Source organism: Falco peregrinus, chromosome 6 (genome assembly GCF_023634155.1).
Source record: "Falco peregrinus isolate bFalPer1 chromosome 6, bFalPer1.pri, whole genome shotgun sequence".
NCBI classification, from domain to species: Eukaryota; Metazoa; Chordata; class Aves; order Falconiformes; family Falconidae; genus Falco; species Falco peregrinus.
In genome coordinates, this window is record NC_073726.1 from 11,463,019 (window position 1) to 11,479,389 (window position 16,371).

Consider the following 16,371-nt stretch of genomic DNA (forward strand, 5'->3'; position numbering starts at 1 on the left):
CAAAAACACTACGATAAGAACATTGATATTTTGAAGATTCAGCCTGAATTTGCAACAATCATCTCTCAGATTTCCAAAAGTTGCTTCTACAGTGAAACAGAAACTTCTCAGCTCATCTGAAAGAAAGGCTGGTGTGGAGTAGAGCAGATACCAATAGTCATAACATAACGGTGAGGTAAAACAAGCCAGATGCAAGGCTAGCAGACAAACAAAAAGGTAAGACTGTATTTTTCATGTGAGCCTACAGAGGCTTGTTTAGCAGTTTGACTCTGCGCCAAATAGCTCACTGCACCTCTAAAAAAATTGCTTGACTCTAAAAAAGTACTCTGAAAGATCCCTGGACTGCAGTCAATATCACACATATCTGCATCTTCAAAGCATTCTCTTTGGCTCAGCATAGCAACAGAAGCATAACTATTAGCGGTTATTTCAACCTTGAGGTAATTGGATTCCCCACTACCCCACCCACTAAGCAAATAAATTTACTTAGATGTCCCTTTAATATGTCACATAAGAGAAAAATAAAGGCCTTATATTTAACAGTGTGAAAGACATTATTCTAAAGATTAATGTTTTCAAATGAATGCTAAGTCTAAAAAATAGTATTCATAGTCTATTCCTTCAGCTCCTTGCTATAATTGAAATATAGCATCCTTGACGATAGAGCTGACCTGTCAAGGCATTTCTCTACAAATAGGGAAATCTTTTTTATTACAGCCAGTTACTCCAAAGATACTTATTGAGATGGACTTGATCATGGTGGCCATCTACCCTGCAGGGCTCAAATCCAAATCACCGTTCGACATTTATGGAGTTGTATGAGAGACAAGGAGTTATAACTCATTGGACACTGGTACATCATACTGCTGCTTCAGGTACAGTTTAAAGGGATGCAACAATTGATGAGATTTCTACTTTGTATGTCAGAGTATTTACCTTTTTTTCAGCATAGTTCCAGTCTCTCCACCTGTGGCTTAAAATATAGCCTGGTTCCACTCTAAACTCCATGTGCTGCTGGGCAGACACTGAGTGTTGAGCAGGAAACACCACTTGTCAGTGTACTTATTCCCCAGCCGGCTTATTTCAATCCTACCACCAGTTCCAGGGCCATTTGTGTCTGTATTAGAAGGCAGAACTCACCCTGATAATTAGGTCTTCTGCTATTTTAATGGTAAGTAATGGGACTAAGGTGGTGGTGGTGGAATCTTACGTTAAGAATCAGTCTTAATATAGTAGAAACACTTTAATGCTTATTCAGGCAAAATGTCACAGCAGATGTGATAATTCTAGATTAAACCATTGACAGCAAAAAATGTGCCCTCACTGGAATTCAATCATGGTAATTCTTTTATTGTCTTAATCCATAAATTTTAATGTGTATAAGCAAGTGATGGTTCCATGTAAATCTCAGCTCTCTCCTTTCACATACCTAGAGATGCTAGGTATATTTTAAAGTTAAATAATGCAGAATGTACTTTGGTACCTGTTTTAGTCTGCATTCCCTTTGTTTATTCCAAAGATTACATGGATCATATATAGTGTTTGAAGAAACTTATTCAAAGAACTCATTTAAATAAAGATCAATTTGGAAATTCTCCCGGTGACTGTACAGACAGATATATGTACATAGACATGTAAAAACTAAGAAACACACAGGAGAATTTCTACTTGATACATTTGAAAATTATTAAGATTTGGAAAACATTAAGACATCTGGGTGTACAGCACATGTAAACCATTTTGTGGTGAAATCAGAAGTGATGAATTGCACATTCATTGATATCAGCTACAATATAACAAAGTCATCTCTTTCCTTTTCATCATGATAGCTGATGCTTCAGCAATAGGCTTTGATTAAAAAAAACAACCAAACATAATAACCCAGTTCATACCTTAGAAACTTTTGTGTACAGAACAGTAAGAGTAGGAGTATGTGGATTTAAATGAGTTACAAAAAAAAAAATGCCTTAACAGAAGCAGAATTGCAATACACCCATCATTGATCATCTTAATACCAAAGACATCTGGCTCCGTTATGCATCTACTAATATTAATGACATGATATTAAATCCTTCAGCTTTAAGGTTGTGCAGCCCTGGAGTTCCAGACCCAATTTTATATATTATATTATTTGCATACAATTATATTCCTTAGATAATCATATAGCTCAAACCCAGATGCTGACATTTTCAGTATTTATGCACAGCTCCTGACCCATCTTTCATGTAAAGTTCCACACCAGGGAAAACCCTACATGGACATTCAGGGACATTTACTATAAGCACAGCAGCAGCATATTATACAGAAACAGAGATAATAACAATGTCTCACTAAATGTAATATCATTGTCTAAATTAGGAGTTTTTCCAATATAGTGGAAGGTCTCCTAAACTGGATATGCTAGATCCTCTTTTTGAGGATCCTTCTGTCATCTAGAGAAGCCAAACACCATACTGCATGACAATTTCCCATCATATCTCTACATATGTCATCTGAAGGAGCAAGAATTGACAAAACTTTAGCTAGGAATAAAGACTATTGTGTTGAAGTTAAGGATCTCTGGCAAAACCTAAAAGTGATGTCATGAATTTCTAGCCCTAATTCTATTAGGGCAGCCACTCTGTGTACTACTAAGGCAAATAGGATGCTGATTAGTTCTGTGCTATAATTTGTTTATTCCCAGACATTGCCTGTGGCTTCCTTTCCCAAAGGCAGTAGAAGCTGGTGGAGGATTATATGTAAAATTGTGAAGGGGGAAGCATGCCACAGAGCTTGTGGGATCCTTCTTTAGGCTGGTACTTACCTGGTTCTGACTCCCTTTTCTGGTGCATGGTGGGAGAGAGTGGTGCCTGGATTGCCTGCTCCGTGACTGGATTAATAAAAATTCCTAACTAGATAATCTGTAGGGAGAACAGTCTTACCCATCACCCAGCTGCTAAGCCTGGACCATGCTTGGTTTCCCATCAGGGTACCACAACTGTGAATGAGTGTGCTGTCACAGCTGTGCCCGGGGATCAGCGACAGTTCCCCGCTGTGGTGGTAAAGCCTCTCCCTGGAGTTTCACCTGGAGTACATCTGCAAACATCAGTGATGTAGCTGGGCTACAGCATGAAACTGGCATTCAGAGAAGGTCTTGTCCCTGCTAAGCATGAGACGCAGGCAGTATATTCTGCTGCCATCACACCACACACTGCTTATGACATTAAAAACCAGATCCCAATGTTATGATGTGTGCTTGCAAAGGGGGTTTTTCTTTTGTTTGTGTCACTGGCTTCACACATTGGCAAATATTTTACAAAAAATCATAAAATAAATGGCACTTCCATGCAGGGACAATACTTGCTTGGCTTACAGGCCAAGGCAGACACTGAAGCACATATCTAAGCAGTCTTCCTGCATATGGCCACTCTGCTAAACTGGGGCCATAAATAAGGTTATGTTAACACATTCACGATATTTACATGTTACATCAAGACAGTTATAATCAGTCTCAAGTCTAAGCAATCTATCTCTACATTAGCTTTAGAACATACAAAAAATAGAATAGACATCTGTTTCATCTAAGATACAAAGAAGGGGTGTGTTTTCACTAAAAACTAGAGTTTAAAACTTGGCATCATCAGCAAAATGCTAATAGACATTTTCAAATTGTATAGACCAAGTGTCTAAACAGAATTTGTTTGATATTGAAGGGGAACCCATCGACATAAAATAAAACTCTTTAAGATGGAATGTAGCCAGTTTCTAAATACATTCAAATATTACAGTGTCTCTATAAATAGAAAATTAGATAATGCTGAAGAGCTAAAACAGTCCATTCCAAAGCGTTCTAGTGTATATATCTCTCTTTACTATCATTAATACACAGTTGCTTGAGCTACAGCTGTTCTAGCCTTTGGCAACAGTTCAAGTAACTTCCCCTCTTCTCTGCTTTGCAACCTTCCATCTTCCACTTTGACACCACAGAGTTGCCAGGGCATATCTTGATTTCACAAAGTTTTAGGAAAACTGCCACAAGTCCCAAATTCTGTTGGTGTGTGTGCAGCCAATCAAGGAAACGTCATAAATCCACCATGGTCCTTCAACTGCCACTCAGGTAGTGGCACACCTCTAGTCCTATATCCTATATCCTATAGGCACTATATCCAAGAGAGGCTATGTGCTGACAAGCTCCCTCTTACTTGCACAGAGCCTGCTGAGAAGGATTTCAGAATAAACTTGATTTATTGGACCTCGGACATGATACGGGGACTGAGAATTTGCTGCATAGTCCTGCAGTTGTGATGGCTTGCTTTGACTACGGAAATATTTCTCCAGCGTGTAGTGCCTTGATAACGTCATTGTTATGTGTGGACTTTTTTCAGAGGGATTGGATTTCACCACCTGCAAAAGAAGGGACATATGTGAGCGCTTTCTGCCTCCACCTAGAAAGACACACAGCTGTGTGTAGAGAAATGCTGAGTTTTCCACCGAGCAGGTCCTGATACTCTTACCTTGAATAGCAAGTTGCTCACAAACAGTACTTCAGTGAGCCAACTTGTTATGTTACATACTAATCAAAGTGCAAGATCTTATTCACTTAAGCCTTGAAATCTAAATGTATAGGCCCATTATATTCAGCTGATTCTGTAGGGCTTTTGTATATTAGACTCTGTTCTCTTCATTAAGGACAGTTTTTCTGAACAACAGAATTCATACTTAACAGCTCTTCTGTGTATTTACCATGGAGAAAAATAAACTCAGGACAGCCCTGACTTGCAGGAAGGTTTAAATCCTGCTCTGATCCCAAGCACTTGATGAACATATGCTGTGTCTCAGCTGTAAGAATGTCTCACCCTCAGGTCTCGATGCAAACGTGGCCCAGCTCCATATTGAGATGAAAGCACCCCTCTGTCACGCGGCTCCAAGCAGGGAGTTATGGTGCGATTTCACATCCTGGGGCATCACTCTGACGTAATCACAGTGTAGTTCAGTAACTTAGCGCAGAAGAATGCTCCTCCTTGGCCCCCAGGTATGTATAAGGTTCTGGAATTATCACGTTCAATTTGTATGGAATAAACAAATGCCGTGGGACTAATGGAAGCCTAATAACTGGAGGGGGGCGGTGGTCTGTGGGATGCTGAAGGTCTCATCTCAGTGAACACACAGTCACTGAGGAAAAATGAAGCAACTTAAAGAGAGACAAAACTTCAGAACCTGGCACAGATACAGGACAGAGGACCCTGACCCAGGCATTGGCAAATTCAAAGAAAGCAAGAAAGAGTCCAAGTGGTTAATTTATTTTTAAAAGAGTAAATATATGCTGACTTGATAGCTCTGATGCCCACTAATTTTCCTGCTATATCAACCACAGCAGACACTTGAAAAAGATGAGTTCATTTATTAATGCATATATTTAGGAGGAAGCATATTAGCTTTTTAAAAATATAATGTACTTTTATTGTTGCTGAAAATCAGAAACAATGCTTATATATAGTGAAGCTCATAATAAATGAAACTAATCAGAAAATTAAATGTGAGTGAAAAAATAACATGTTCAAACACTTGAAAGACTGGGTAGAGAGGCTATGAGGGAGCTGTCTGAGCTAAAAAAAGACTAGGAATTATCCATGTAGAAAATTAATATATCCTGTGATCAATTTGATACAGCTAAGCCAAGAGCTGTTATTTGTTTTTATGCAATTACTGCAGATTCATTTTTCTAAATTAGTGCCTTAGATCTTACAACTATTTCAAAACGATGCCACCTTGAACCAATCACCCAAACTGCATTCCTGTTAGGCATAATCTCCCAGGAATGCAATCTAATGTTCACCCAGCAGCCAGCCACTGATTAAGACACCAAAATTCCAGGGTTGCTAGTTTTTACATTGTGACCGTGATTTCATTGCTATAAAAAAAATAGGTTCCATAAAGATCTTTATAACTGCTGGCCAGTCCACTTCTCCATAAGCATTTGTGAAGAATGAGGTAAGTAAAAAATCAGGTTTGCATATGTACATAGAACTAGAAGTATGTTTGGGCAGAAAGTGCCAGAGTTATGTAAAATTTTTTGTCCCAAATTGATATAATTGCTTTGTGAATCCAGATTCCTTGGCAATCTGAGGGAAGATTGCAGGGTCTGCAGTGCTGCAGATTTCTGTGCTATCAGGATGACTCGAGGCCCTCTGAAGTGAATTGGTGGGAACTCAATAAATTTTTCAGGACAATCAGGGGAGATAGATAACTTTGTGTTTGGCCAGCTAGTGAGAACTAAATGACAACTGCTGAGTGCATTTCAGTTCTTGTTTTCTGACTGCACAGAACAGACAGCCTGCTGTGCTTTAGCTCAGGTAGCATTTACAGAGGGGTGCCGTCTTTTGGGAGTTTAGGCATGTCATTTTTTAAGAGAAAGAAAGTGAAAGTACAAAGCAGTAGATTTAATCTATCTCATCTGGCTTCATAAAACATGAAAAGCACTGGGGTTTTACACAGTGTTCTTGGCTCCGTCCTAGGAGGCAAGATGCCATTTTCCTAGTGCAAACTGCTTCAGCACCTGATGTAACGCCATTTGCCCCGATGCAGAAATAAACTGATGACAAAACTGTTAAAACTAACGAGGTATCAAAAGCATTCAAGGACTTTCTTTTTGCTTTCCTCAAGGATGAAGTCTGTTTTTTTGGTGGCTGATGGATTCTGCTGGGCACATTTATGCCTCTTTTCAGACAAAATGACCTCTCAAATCTCATTAACAACAGCTCTGTGAGCCAAATTCTCCCCTGATCCTCCCCAGAAATACATACTCCCTGTTGAGATTCCTCCAGCAGAGAAGGAAGGCCAAATCTGCACATGAGCTCATACAAAATGATGGAGACGCGGATGAAAAATGCTGATGACTAGTCACACCCTTCTGTTTTTCACCCGGTTTTATACAAAGCACCTGAAACATTTCACTTTGAAGCTCTCCATTTCACTCAAAAGCTCTGTGGAAATGGTGAGTATCAGCAATAACCCACGAAGACACCAGCATCTGGGTTCTAGATAAAAAAGGGTCAGTATAGCCATCTGAGTAAAAATGGAGGGAGGTGCTTGCTCCATGGGATTATTTATCCATTACATAAATACCTGCTCTGTGACTTACTCCCTATTTTACGGCTCCATTTGGACTGAGCTGTGTTTGTGCCTCTCCCATGTACCGTGCGCAGAGCAGGTGAAAAGGTTGGTCCACTAACCATGCCTGCTGTGTTTGGTCCCAAAGCAGGACAGACACCATGGTAGTGGGCTGAAAACATATGATCTGCTCAGGATCCTGAGGTGGAAACCAGCTGTGAGGTTGACGTATAGCACATGAGGTCAGATGGGTCTAACAATGCTCCCAAACCAGTGCTCAGTCCCAGTGAGCCTTACGCTGGAGCAAAGTCCCAACCAGTGGCAGCTGATTGTCTCCCCACTCTCTTTTGGGAGCCCATTTGTTGTCTGGTAGACTGTCTCCAATATTATATCTCTGTCTGTGGTATTTAAAAGAAAAATCAAAGCCTTATAGTTATTAATTGTTTTTATTCTGCTTTAAGTAAAGGTGACTGCTGTGGCTGAGAGAATTAAATATAAACCACTGGCTACAAGAAACTAGTTAGGCTTGCTATGCTAGTCCTTGGCCAGCAGACACCGCAAGGACACTCAGGAGCCTGTGCTTGAATTTTACTATCATCACCACTGAATTTCAGTTTGTTTAGTTTAAACTACTCCTAGGTTTAATTAGCCACACCATATTTTGTTTCCCAGTGTATACTGTGGGTGTCTGATGAAGGAAACATTATTTTTAGATCCTTGCTTTTTTTGGATCTTTAAGGAAAATATAGCTATCCTGACATTTCTTCACAGCAAAAATTAGTGCTTCCATTTCATTCCTGGTATCACAGCCCACCTTTGTACCTGCGAAACTCTGCGGAGCTTCCGTGCTAACCCTGCACATGTCCAGGTCCTGGGAACAGGCTTGGCCAGGAATGAGATTTACAGAAAAATAGGCATGACTTGTCAAAATGAGCAAAGGGGGTTTATCCTTTTCTGGAGAGATTCAGAAAACATTTGGTAGTCTCTCTTATTTCAAGTAATTTGTTTTGACTGAAAACAAATTCCTAAACTCATGCTGGAAAAATGCTAGCATCTCACTTCTGTGGGTGATGGTCTTTTAAAATATTTATGCACATTTGAAAGCTCTAATAAAAAAAAAAAAAGTTCTGTTATAGTCTCAGTACAATTAACTTAATGGAGTTCTGTGTCAGTTCTAAATGACACATCAAATTACTCGTGTCGTTGCTCTGGTCAGTAACCAAACTCCAGAGTTTTCTTCCAACTAGTAGCCTCTTACTGGCTTAAAGCCCCCCCCGACTGTAAACGGCATAAATCCATTACCTCTTGGTTTCACGCAGACATATTTCACTGCATCTTTTTGCCTTCCAGTTTTAACTTTTCAGTAATAATTTCCTCTTATTCTATATTTCATTCTATGAAAGAATTTGCACCTGTCATCTCTCTTTTGATCACTCAGGGGAAATGCAATATTCCTGAAAGATATGACAGTTCAAGTTTTATGGTCCTAAACAGATTTTCATGGAATAAATTGTGGTAGTTTCCTAGTCTTTTGTTAGACAGACAACCCAGATTCAGTCCATAAGAATGAAGATCCTTGTAGCATCACAGGCAACGTCTTACTGTGCTAAACATGACTAATCTATAGAGGTACCAGAAGGTTTCTCTGTCCTTATATCCAGCAACAAACTGAGGCATGGGGTTACTGATGATGTCTGCATGCCTGATTGCAGTTTTCAATGAAGAAATATTTTTTCTTGGGAATCAGGATCTAAGCACCTGGAAAGATATGAGCCTTCTTTATTCCTCAAATCTTTTTCTGGTATCCAAAGGGAGTAATATGATACACGTGTTTTTTCTTTAGGGCAATGAATGATGCATTAGGATTGTCAGCAGGCTGACCACTCATAACAGGAACCTGGAAACTGGTCTTTTGTACTAACAAGTTGGTGTCATGGGTATGAGGAAGGACTTGGTTGGAAGCTACAGGAATATTCTGGTGGCCTTGGTGACAGTTCTACAACTATCATATGCAAAATTACTGTCAACAGCCTTATGGCAGAACATACCTGCCTACTTGGCTACTCAAAAATTACACTTTCAGTTTTAATTCAGGGTCACGTGTCCTAAACCAGAGTTGCACTTCTTCATTTGTTATACAGAAACATAGAGTCATAAAATGATTTAGGTTTGAAAAGGCCTTTAAGATCATCAAGTCCAACTATTAACACAGCACTGCCAAATCCAGACTAAACCGTGTCTCTAAATACCACATCTACGCACCTTTTACATACCTCCAGGAAAGGTGACTCAACCACTTCCCTGGGCAGCCTGTTTCAGTGCTTGACAACCCTTTGGTGAAGAAGTATTTCCCAATATTCAATCTAAACCTCCCCTGGCACAACTTGAGGCCATTTCCTCTTGTCCTGTTGCTTGTTACCTGGGAGAAGAGACCGACCCCCACCTGCCTGCAGCCTCCTGTCAGGCAGCTGTAGGGAGTGATAAGGTCCCCCCTGAGTCTCCTCCACTCCAGGCTAAACACCCCCAGTTCCCTCAGCTGCTCCTCACAAGACTTGTGCTCCAGAACCTTCCCCAGCCCCGTTGCCCGTCTCTGGACACGCTGCAGCCCCTCTGTGTCCCTCTTGCAGGGAGGGGCCCAGAGCTGAACACAGGGTTTGAGGTGCGGCATCACCAGTGCCCAGTACAGGGGGGCGATCACTGCCCTGGTCCTGCTGGCCACACTGTTTCTGACATAAGCCCGGATGCTGTTGGCCGCCTTGGCCACCTGGGCACCCTGCTGGCTCATGTTCAGCCATAATATTCTTGTACCATAAGGTACATGAATTCCAAAACTAAAACAGATCCCTCCTTTGCTGACGGAAAAGAGGACTCGTTATATAAAGACATGCCACATACTCAAAATACGTCTTAAAGGAAACCAGAAAAACTTTAAATATCTTGTTTTCCAAATTCTTTACTTTCACTGGTTTGGCAGCCTCTGGTCTGATTTTGTGCCTAGATATAATAATGTGTTTCCTTATTCATTTTTTATTTAATCCATGGACTCCTGTCATTCGTAATAGACTGTGAAGAGTCTTTGCCAGAACTTCAAATGAACAGAAGAATATGTTCTCAATTGCCTTACTTATATATTTTACCATTTCCCTGTTTCACTAGCATAGTAGTTATAAAACAGAAGACAGATTTTCTGTACATTTCAAACAAAAAAGAAAGCAGAACTATGGGTGTGTGGGAGAACAAGTGACTTACTCTTCTGTCTGTATAGTCGGTCACTGTAACTATCCCAGTTAACTCTTCTCAGACATATGAAAACAGATACACAGCAGTAAGAGTGCTCTTCCAAATTTAAGCTCCATGTTAAGTGTACCTATGGTTTGACGGGTCTGCTGAGCTGCTCAGTTAGGAAGGGTTCAGAAAAAAACCTGTGAGGCTGGGGTATGGCAGAAAGGTAAGCTGACGCCATGCAGAAGCACTAAGGATGTATAATGCATAGCAAATAATGTAAGAACCTGGAAACTTTGCAACATCCTTTTATACAGGTTACCTTTGCAGATGGGCACGCTTGTTTTTATTTCAAGGAATCACCACGACAGCAGTTCAGCCCATCCTCAATGGCACTGCACTCTGAGCACTGAGGGACAAGTGCCACCACACAAACTGCTATCTCTGCAGGATTTATTCAGACCTAACTTTGAGTCACGGATACAAACCTTATTGCATACCTTTTTGTTTCTAAGCACCTGACAATTAAAATCTCTCTTAAATACCTGGGAATGATATAAGTTTAAATTATTACCTCGTGGAAATGGCAGCCACATTTTCCTTGCAGGAATTCTTTGTAACGTCCCATGGTGATGACAAAGGTGTCAACAACTTCATAGCCAAAATTTTTTGCTGTATCCAGAATAATCAAGTTTTCATTCCACAAGTTTTGCACTTCTGCCTGCATTTCAGACAAAATATCACAATGCCTTGTCAGAAAGAGTGTTTAAAGGTTATTGTATTCTGCCATGGAAATGCATAGCAAAACTGCATTTTGAATAAAGCAGTTAGGTTATACTCCAGGCATTAATTACTATAAATTCACTCTTGAAAATAGCTGTTACACCAAGACTGTTATAGATTTTTGCAGAAATTATAATTACTGTTCCATAGTTGTGCAGCTTCCTTCATAGGAAAATTCCAATATTATTTAAAATATAATTATTGGGTAACTTTTTAATATGTACTTAGCTAATATGTGGTGTAATTCATAAAAAAAACCCCTATTATAAAGTTGTCTATAACAAATGGTGAAATTGTTCCTGTAAAGAAATTTTCAGCTTCAAAAGGAGTATAGGGCCACGGACATCTTAGAAATGGTTATGCTGAAGAACAGGTTATTATTTCTCAAGATGCTGCAGAAAGGCCAGGAATAGAAAAAAGGTTAGCCATAAATTTGGCAAAGTGGTGTGTTTAACTCTGCAGATAGAAAGGCTTTGAGAGTAGCTGGGGTAATTCAGAAGTCCAGAGCACCCAAACCACATGGGCAATTTGGCATACAATTCCAATATTGAAAGGGAAAAGAATGTTGGTTATGCACTGTAGTTGATTTCCAGAGTTTTATACATTTACTGGATGAGAAACTGAAAAAGGTAGTCCTGGGAAGCCTCATCTACCTTTGATCAAAGTTCTGCTTCTTCCTAGGACTGAGTTCTACTAAAAGATATGGCAGGAGCTATGACAATGTTTCTTCATGTGGATGCCAATGGTTTCCCTACTGTAGCCTAATTTGATCATCCAGGTAAAGGAAATAAGAAGACATTCGGTAGAGACGAGGCAGATATAGTGCTAACGTAGACAGAAGGAATGGGCAAAATCTGACAGGGCAGTCTCCACAGAAAAAAAATGGTGAGAGTAGCAGTAAGTCGCACACTGAATACAGCAGTGTGTTATGGTTGCAAAAAGACATGAACGTTGGTCCCCAGTGTGATAGAAGTGCTGGATGTAAACTATGAAAGCTCATAATTTTCTCCTTTCAACACCTGTGAGTAGCTGGAGCATTACATGCAGTGCTGGTAGGCATCATCTACTCTGTTCTGCCCTCTGGTGCTTCCCAGCCTGGTCTCATCGGTGCATTTTTTAACCTGTTCAATAAGGAACCACCATCCAATTGTAAATAAAAATATGGAATCGAATGAGTTAGACAGCACATTGAAATGAGCCCATCTGTTGCTCTGAGAGTCTTGGATACTATTTAAACTGACTGTAACATCCAATTGACATACCCAAACCAGGCTAGATTCACCGGCACATTCCAGCTGCTCTGTAAAGTTCTGGCTTCATAGGCTGGTTAAGATAGATGTATGGTGAGCCATGTAATGCAGCCAGGTGAGTGAATCCGATCCAGCAGTAACCATGGAGGGAGCCTGGGGAGGGACTTCGCTTGACATGGTGTGAGGAGCAATCTGCCTGTCCCCCGCTCGATTTCTCAACTTTGGCAGCAGGACTAATATGGGAGCTTCTTCTGGTTCTTGGGACAGCTGACTGAGCACAGCATGTCAAATGGCATTCTGATTGCAGTGGAATCCATTAAATAAGGCAAATTGGTTTGAATCCATATTAGTAAGCAGTATGAGCAAATACAAACACGAATCTTTCTTTGATCCACTCAAAGCTCGCTCAGCAGAGGTAACATATTTTGACCAGACAGCAAAATTGTTGCTGAAATGACAAGTCTTCCATGAAGATGCACTCTAAATGTACTGAAGCTTACCTGTGATAGAGAATGTATTCCATCCACTGGGAGGTGAAAGCCCATCCCTATGGATTTAATAATTACCAGGATATTTGACAGATTTTCCCTGTTTGTTAAAAAAAAAAAAAAAAAAAAAAGAGGATTTTACTGAACAGACACATCAAAAGACACTGCATTTTTATTTTTTCAAAGCCACTTCAGTGCACACCCATGAGAAAACAAATGAAATGTTTGTATTTAAATTTTTTTGATGTTTCTCATAATATATCATATCAAGACTTGTAATAACACCAAGTACATAACACTACCTGTTCAACACCTTTTGGATAATTTGCAGGTGATTGGAATTAAGCCACTGAACGCCACCTACAATTAATACAGTCTGGTCTGTGTTCTCCAGGGGACGTGATCTGAAACCCAGAAAAGAAAACCAACACATGTTGCTTTAAAACAGATGGCAAACATTTCAACTACATTGCATTGCATTTCAGTGAACTGTATCTGGCATTCTGATCAGAGGCCTGATGTAATTTTCTACTTTTTTTCAGTCACAAAATATGGTCTGCACGCGTTATGTTTGTTTACTGACTTTAATTGTAAAATATGTTAAACACATTTGCGAATAGAATGAGCATACAAACAAGCCAGCAATAGAGTTTGTACGGTACCTCTGCAGCAGTTGTTCTAGTGCTTTTTCAAAAGTCGGTCTCTGGTTTGCATTCATCCAAAACTGGGGGTAGTAGGAGTAACTGATAAATGTTTTCCCCTCATTGATATTATGATAACATTTAACATCATGAGTCTTTTGCCATTCCTGAAGTGTCTTATTCACTCTTTCTATTAGATAGTACATCATCCCTCTGTTAGTTGAGTCACCTATAAAAAGAATCTTTGGATTGAAAAAAAGATATGACTTAGAAGCTGTACACTCCAAAAATCCAAAATCTAAGAAAAGAATACAGCTAGTCTGGAAGCTTTTAAACCCCTTCTCATAACGTTCAAGAAATGCGTCTGTGAGCTGCCAGTTCTCCAGCCCTGACATTTCAATACTAACAGCCTCCTTTAGCAAAATCTGTGTGATCTGATTAACAAAAAGCTATATTACGTGCTTCAAAGATGAAAAGTACAGGTTACAGATGGCTAAAGCAGGGCTAAAGTTAGCCCTGTGTTTTTGCTTGTTTATATTTACTTCCAGTTGCTAGTACAGAGCCTCTTGCGATTACTTGCAGCTTCCTGCTTTCATTCTCCATTTTTTCATGTGGTTTGTTCCTACACAGCACATCTTGAATAATGGCTGTCTTCCATAAATGTGATTCATTAGAATTTACACCAAAGTAACATACACACATAAACACACACAAATAAATGCATGCAGCTGCTGCATTATTGTAGAGATAGAGTCTTTCTGCAATTTCAGAGGGGGGAAAAAGGTTTGGTTTGGGGTTTTTTTGGTTGTTTTTTGGGTTTGGTTGTTTTTTGGGTTTTTTTTTGGTGAAGACAATCTGAATAGATTAGGGTAGACTTGGCATGTGTGATGTGACCACCAGGAAACATCATGGCCTGAAGGGAGTTAGAAGTGCTGTCAAGATGACAGAAGTACTGCTAGTATAGCAGTCTTCACTGGGCTGCTCTGAACTTGGAAATAAATGAAGAACTCAAATTTGGGCTTGCTCCTACTTCTTTTGAATCCCCTGACAAATCAAACATCTCTGTGTGGGGAGATGACAGACCTTAACATGTAGGGGTTTTTAATGTAATTGCCCTATTTTTACTGGCTAGGACTAGCATTTCTTCCTGCTGAAGACAATATGTAAGTAATGACAAGAGTCCAAAGGGGAGAAGAACCCAGGTTCACTGTGGTATGTCAATGATACTCTGTGTGTAATCATTTATTACCACAGTCACCTCAGCCAGAAATCCACATAGAGGATTTTACACAAATGTAAAACTGAGAGCCAGAATCCCCTTAGAGTTGTAACACAGTAAACAGTCCTGTTCCCTGCTCAGCCGTGTGCTTCTCCTACCTTCTCTGGTGCTCAGGGTAGTTGGCACCCTGTAAGGCAGGTTTTTGTTGTTCGGTGTTTTAATTTGATGTGGTTTGATGCTTTACCACTTCCAACTTGAATATTTGGTTATGCGAATTAAATTCAGACTGCACAAGATTACACGTTGAAGAGTACATTTCCAAAGCTTCTTTTAGAAATTTTATGTGGTGAAAGCATCTTGGACTCCTCTCATCTAATACATGTCTATTTATCTATTCCCTTCAGGAATGTCAGAGTTTTAGGAACTAATTCCAGTTCCTACTATGAAACTATTTTGGTTAAAAATAAGGCACAACAGTGTACCAGTGATGGTTCCCACAGAACACAAGCAGTTTCAGGTGAACATACCCTGATCTGGTGGCAGGGCCAAGAATGAGCATGACAATGACTTGACCTTCCCATGCCTCACTCACGGTGAGCTGCAGAGAAACCCTTTATAGATTATGTATGGTAAAAAAAAAATTAAAACAAGCACTGAGCACATAGAGGCTCTTTTGCCTCCTGTCCTGGACCTCTCAAAGCTGCTTTATAGAGTAAATTCTTGAACAGCTGCTTTCATGCTTGTAACGCACAAACACTTCTCTCACATGCAAGGGGATTTCCAACTCTTTTCACATTGTGTCAGAAGAAACTTCTTTAAACCAAGTATAACATGACTCACAAAGTCAAGGATGCTTGGATCCTTGGAAGGACGGGTTGGAAATTCTCTCTTTCCCTCTATGACAGACACAAACATGCAACATTTACAATTAGGAAGACATTCCATGCTTAGAATATACTCTAATTCTAAAGTAAGTTAACTTGAGGTTTTAAACAACAATTCTTTTAACTTGTGAAATCTGTCGATCTCACCAGTCTGCCTGTATCCCTATCTCTTTAAATCTCCAATTCATAAATTCGTTACTGTAGTATCTAAATTTATATCTATTTAAAAACCAGTTCTCAGATACTAGCAGGCAAGGTTATTAGCTTGGAATGTGGGTTACAAAGAACACATTGTTTTCTGTAAAAACACAAAGCATTATTAGCAGAGTAACAAACAGGCTTTACCGGTTTACACACATAAAGCTGTTGGTAGAACATGCTAGATTATTTATCTTCTAATAACGTGATATCATTTTGTCATCATTACACATGGGGATTTCTAACTGCAAAGGAGCATATTCAGCTATTAATTACACTGATTTGGCAGATGTAGCATTTTTATCTCGCTCTTCATTCTACTGTGACTAGGATTCTGATAGATATTTTCTCCTTCTAACTGTATTTGGTCTATTCTCATCTGCCAGTGACTCCAAATAGCAGAACTACATCTTTCATGGAAAAGAGGGAGAGAAGAACCATGGCCAAGGCCAATGAAAGTGATGCACAGATGTCTTAACTTGCCAACACTGCATTCTCTAGCAATTTAAGTGTGAAGTGTCATTCTAGATATTTCCAAAGTCTCAAACATTGCAGAGCATCATAGATGGAGATCAACTCATCAGTCCCTTTCCCATT

At 39.7% G+C, this 16,371-nt stretch overlaps 1 protein-coding gene across 2 annotated transcripts in view; it reads right to left on the reverse strand.

Moving 5' to 3' along the window:
* Positions 1-1,318: 1,318 nt before the first annotated feature.
* CPED1 (cadherin like and PC-esterase domain containing 1) overlaps positions 1,319-16,371 on the reverse strand; it is a 155,061-nt gene continuing 140,008 nt past the window's right edge. For both annotated transcript variants that reach the window (XM_027794017.2, XM_055808831.1), the window contains exons 19-23: positions 13,495-13,715; positions 13,135-13,236; positions 12,845-12,932; positions 10,886-11,032; positions 1,319-4,383 (exon numbers count right to left, since the gene is read on the reverse strand). In XM_027794017.2, coding sequence (XP_027649818.2) covers positions 4,156-4,383; positions 10,886-11,032; positions 12,845-12,932; positions 13,135-13,236; positions 13,495-13,715 — 786 coding nt within the window. In that variant the 3' untranslated portion in view covers positions 1,319-4,155. The remainder of the gene's footprint in view (positions 4,384-10,885; positions 11,033-12,844; positions 12,933-13,134; positions 13,237-13,494; positions 13,716-16,371) is intronic.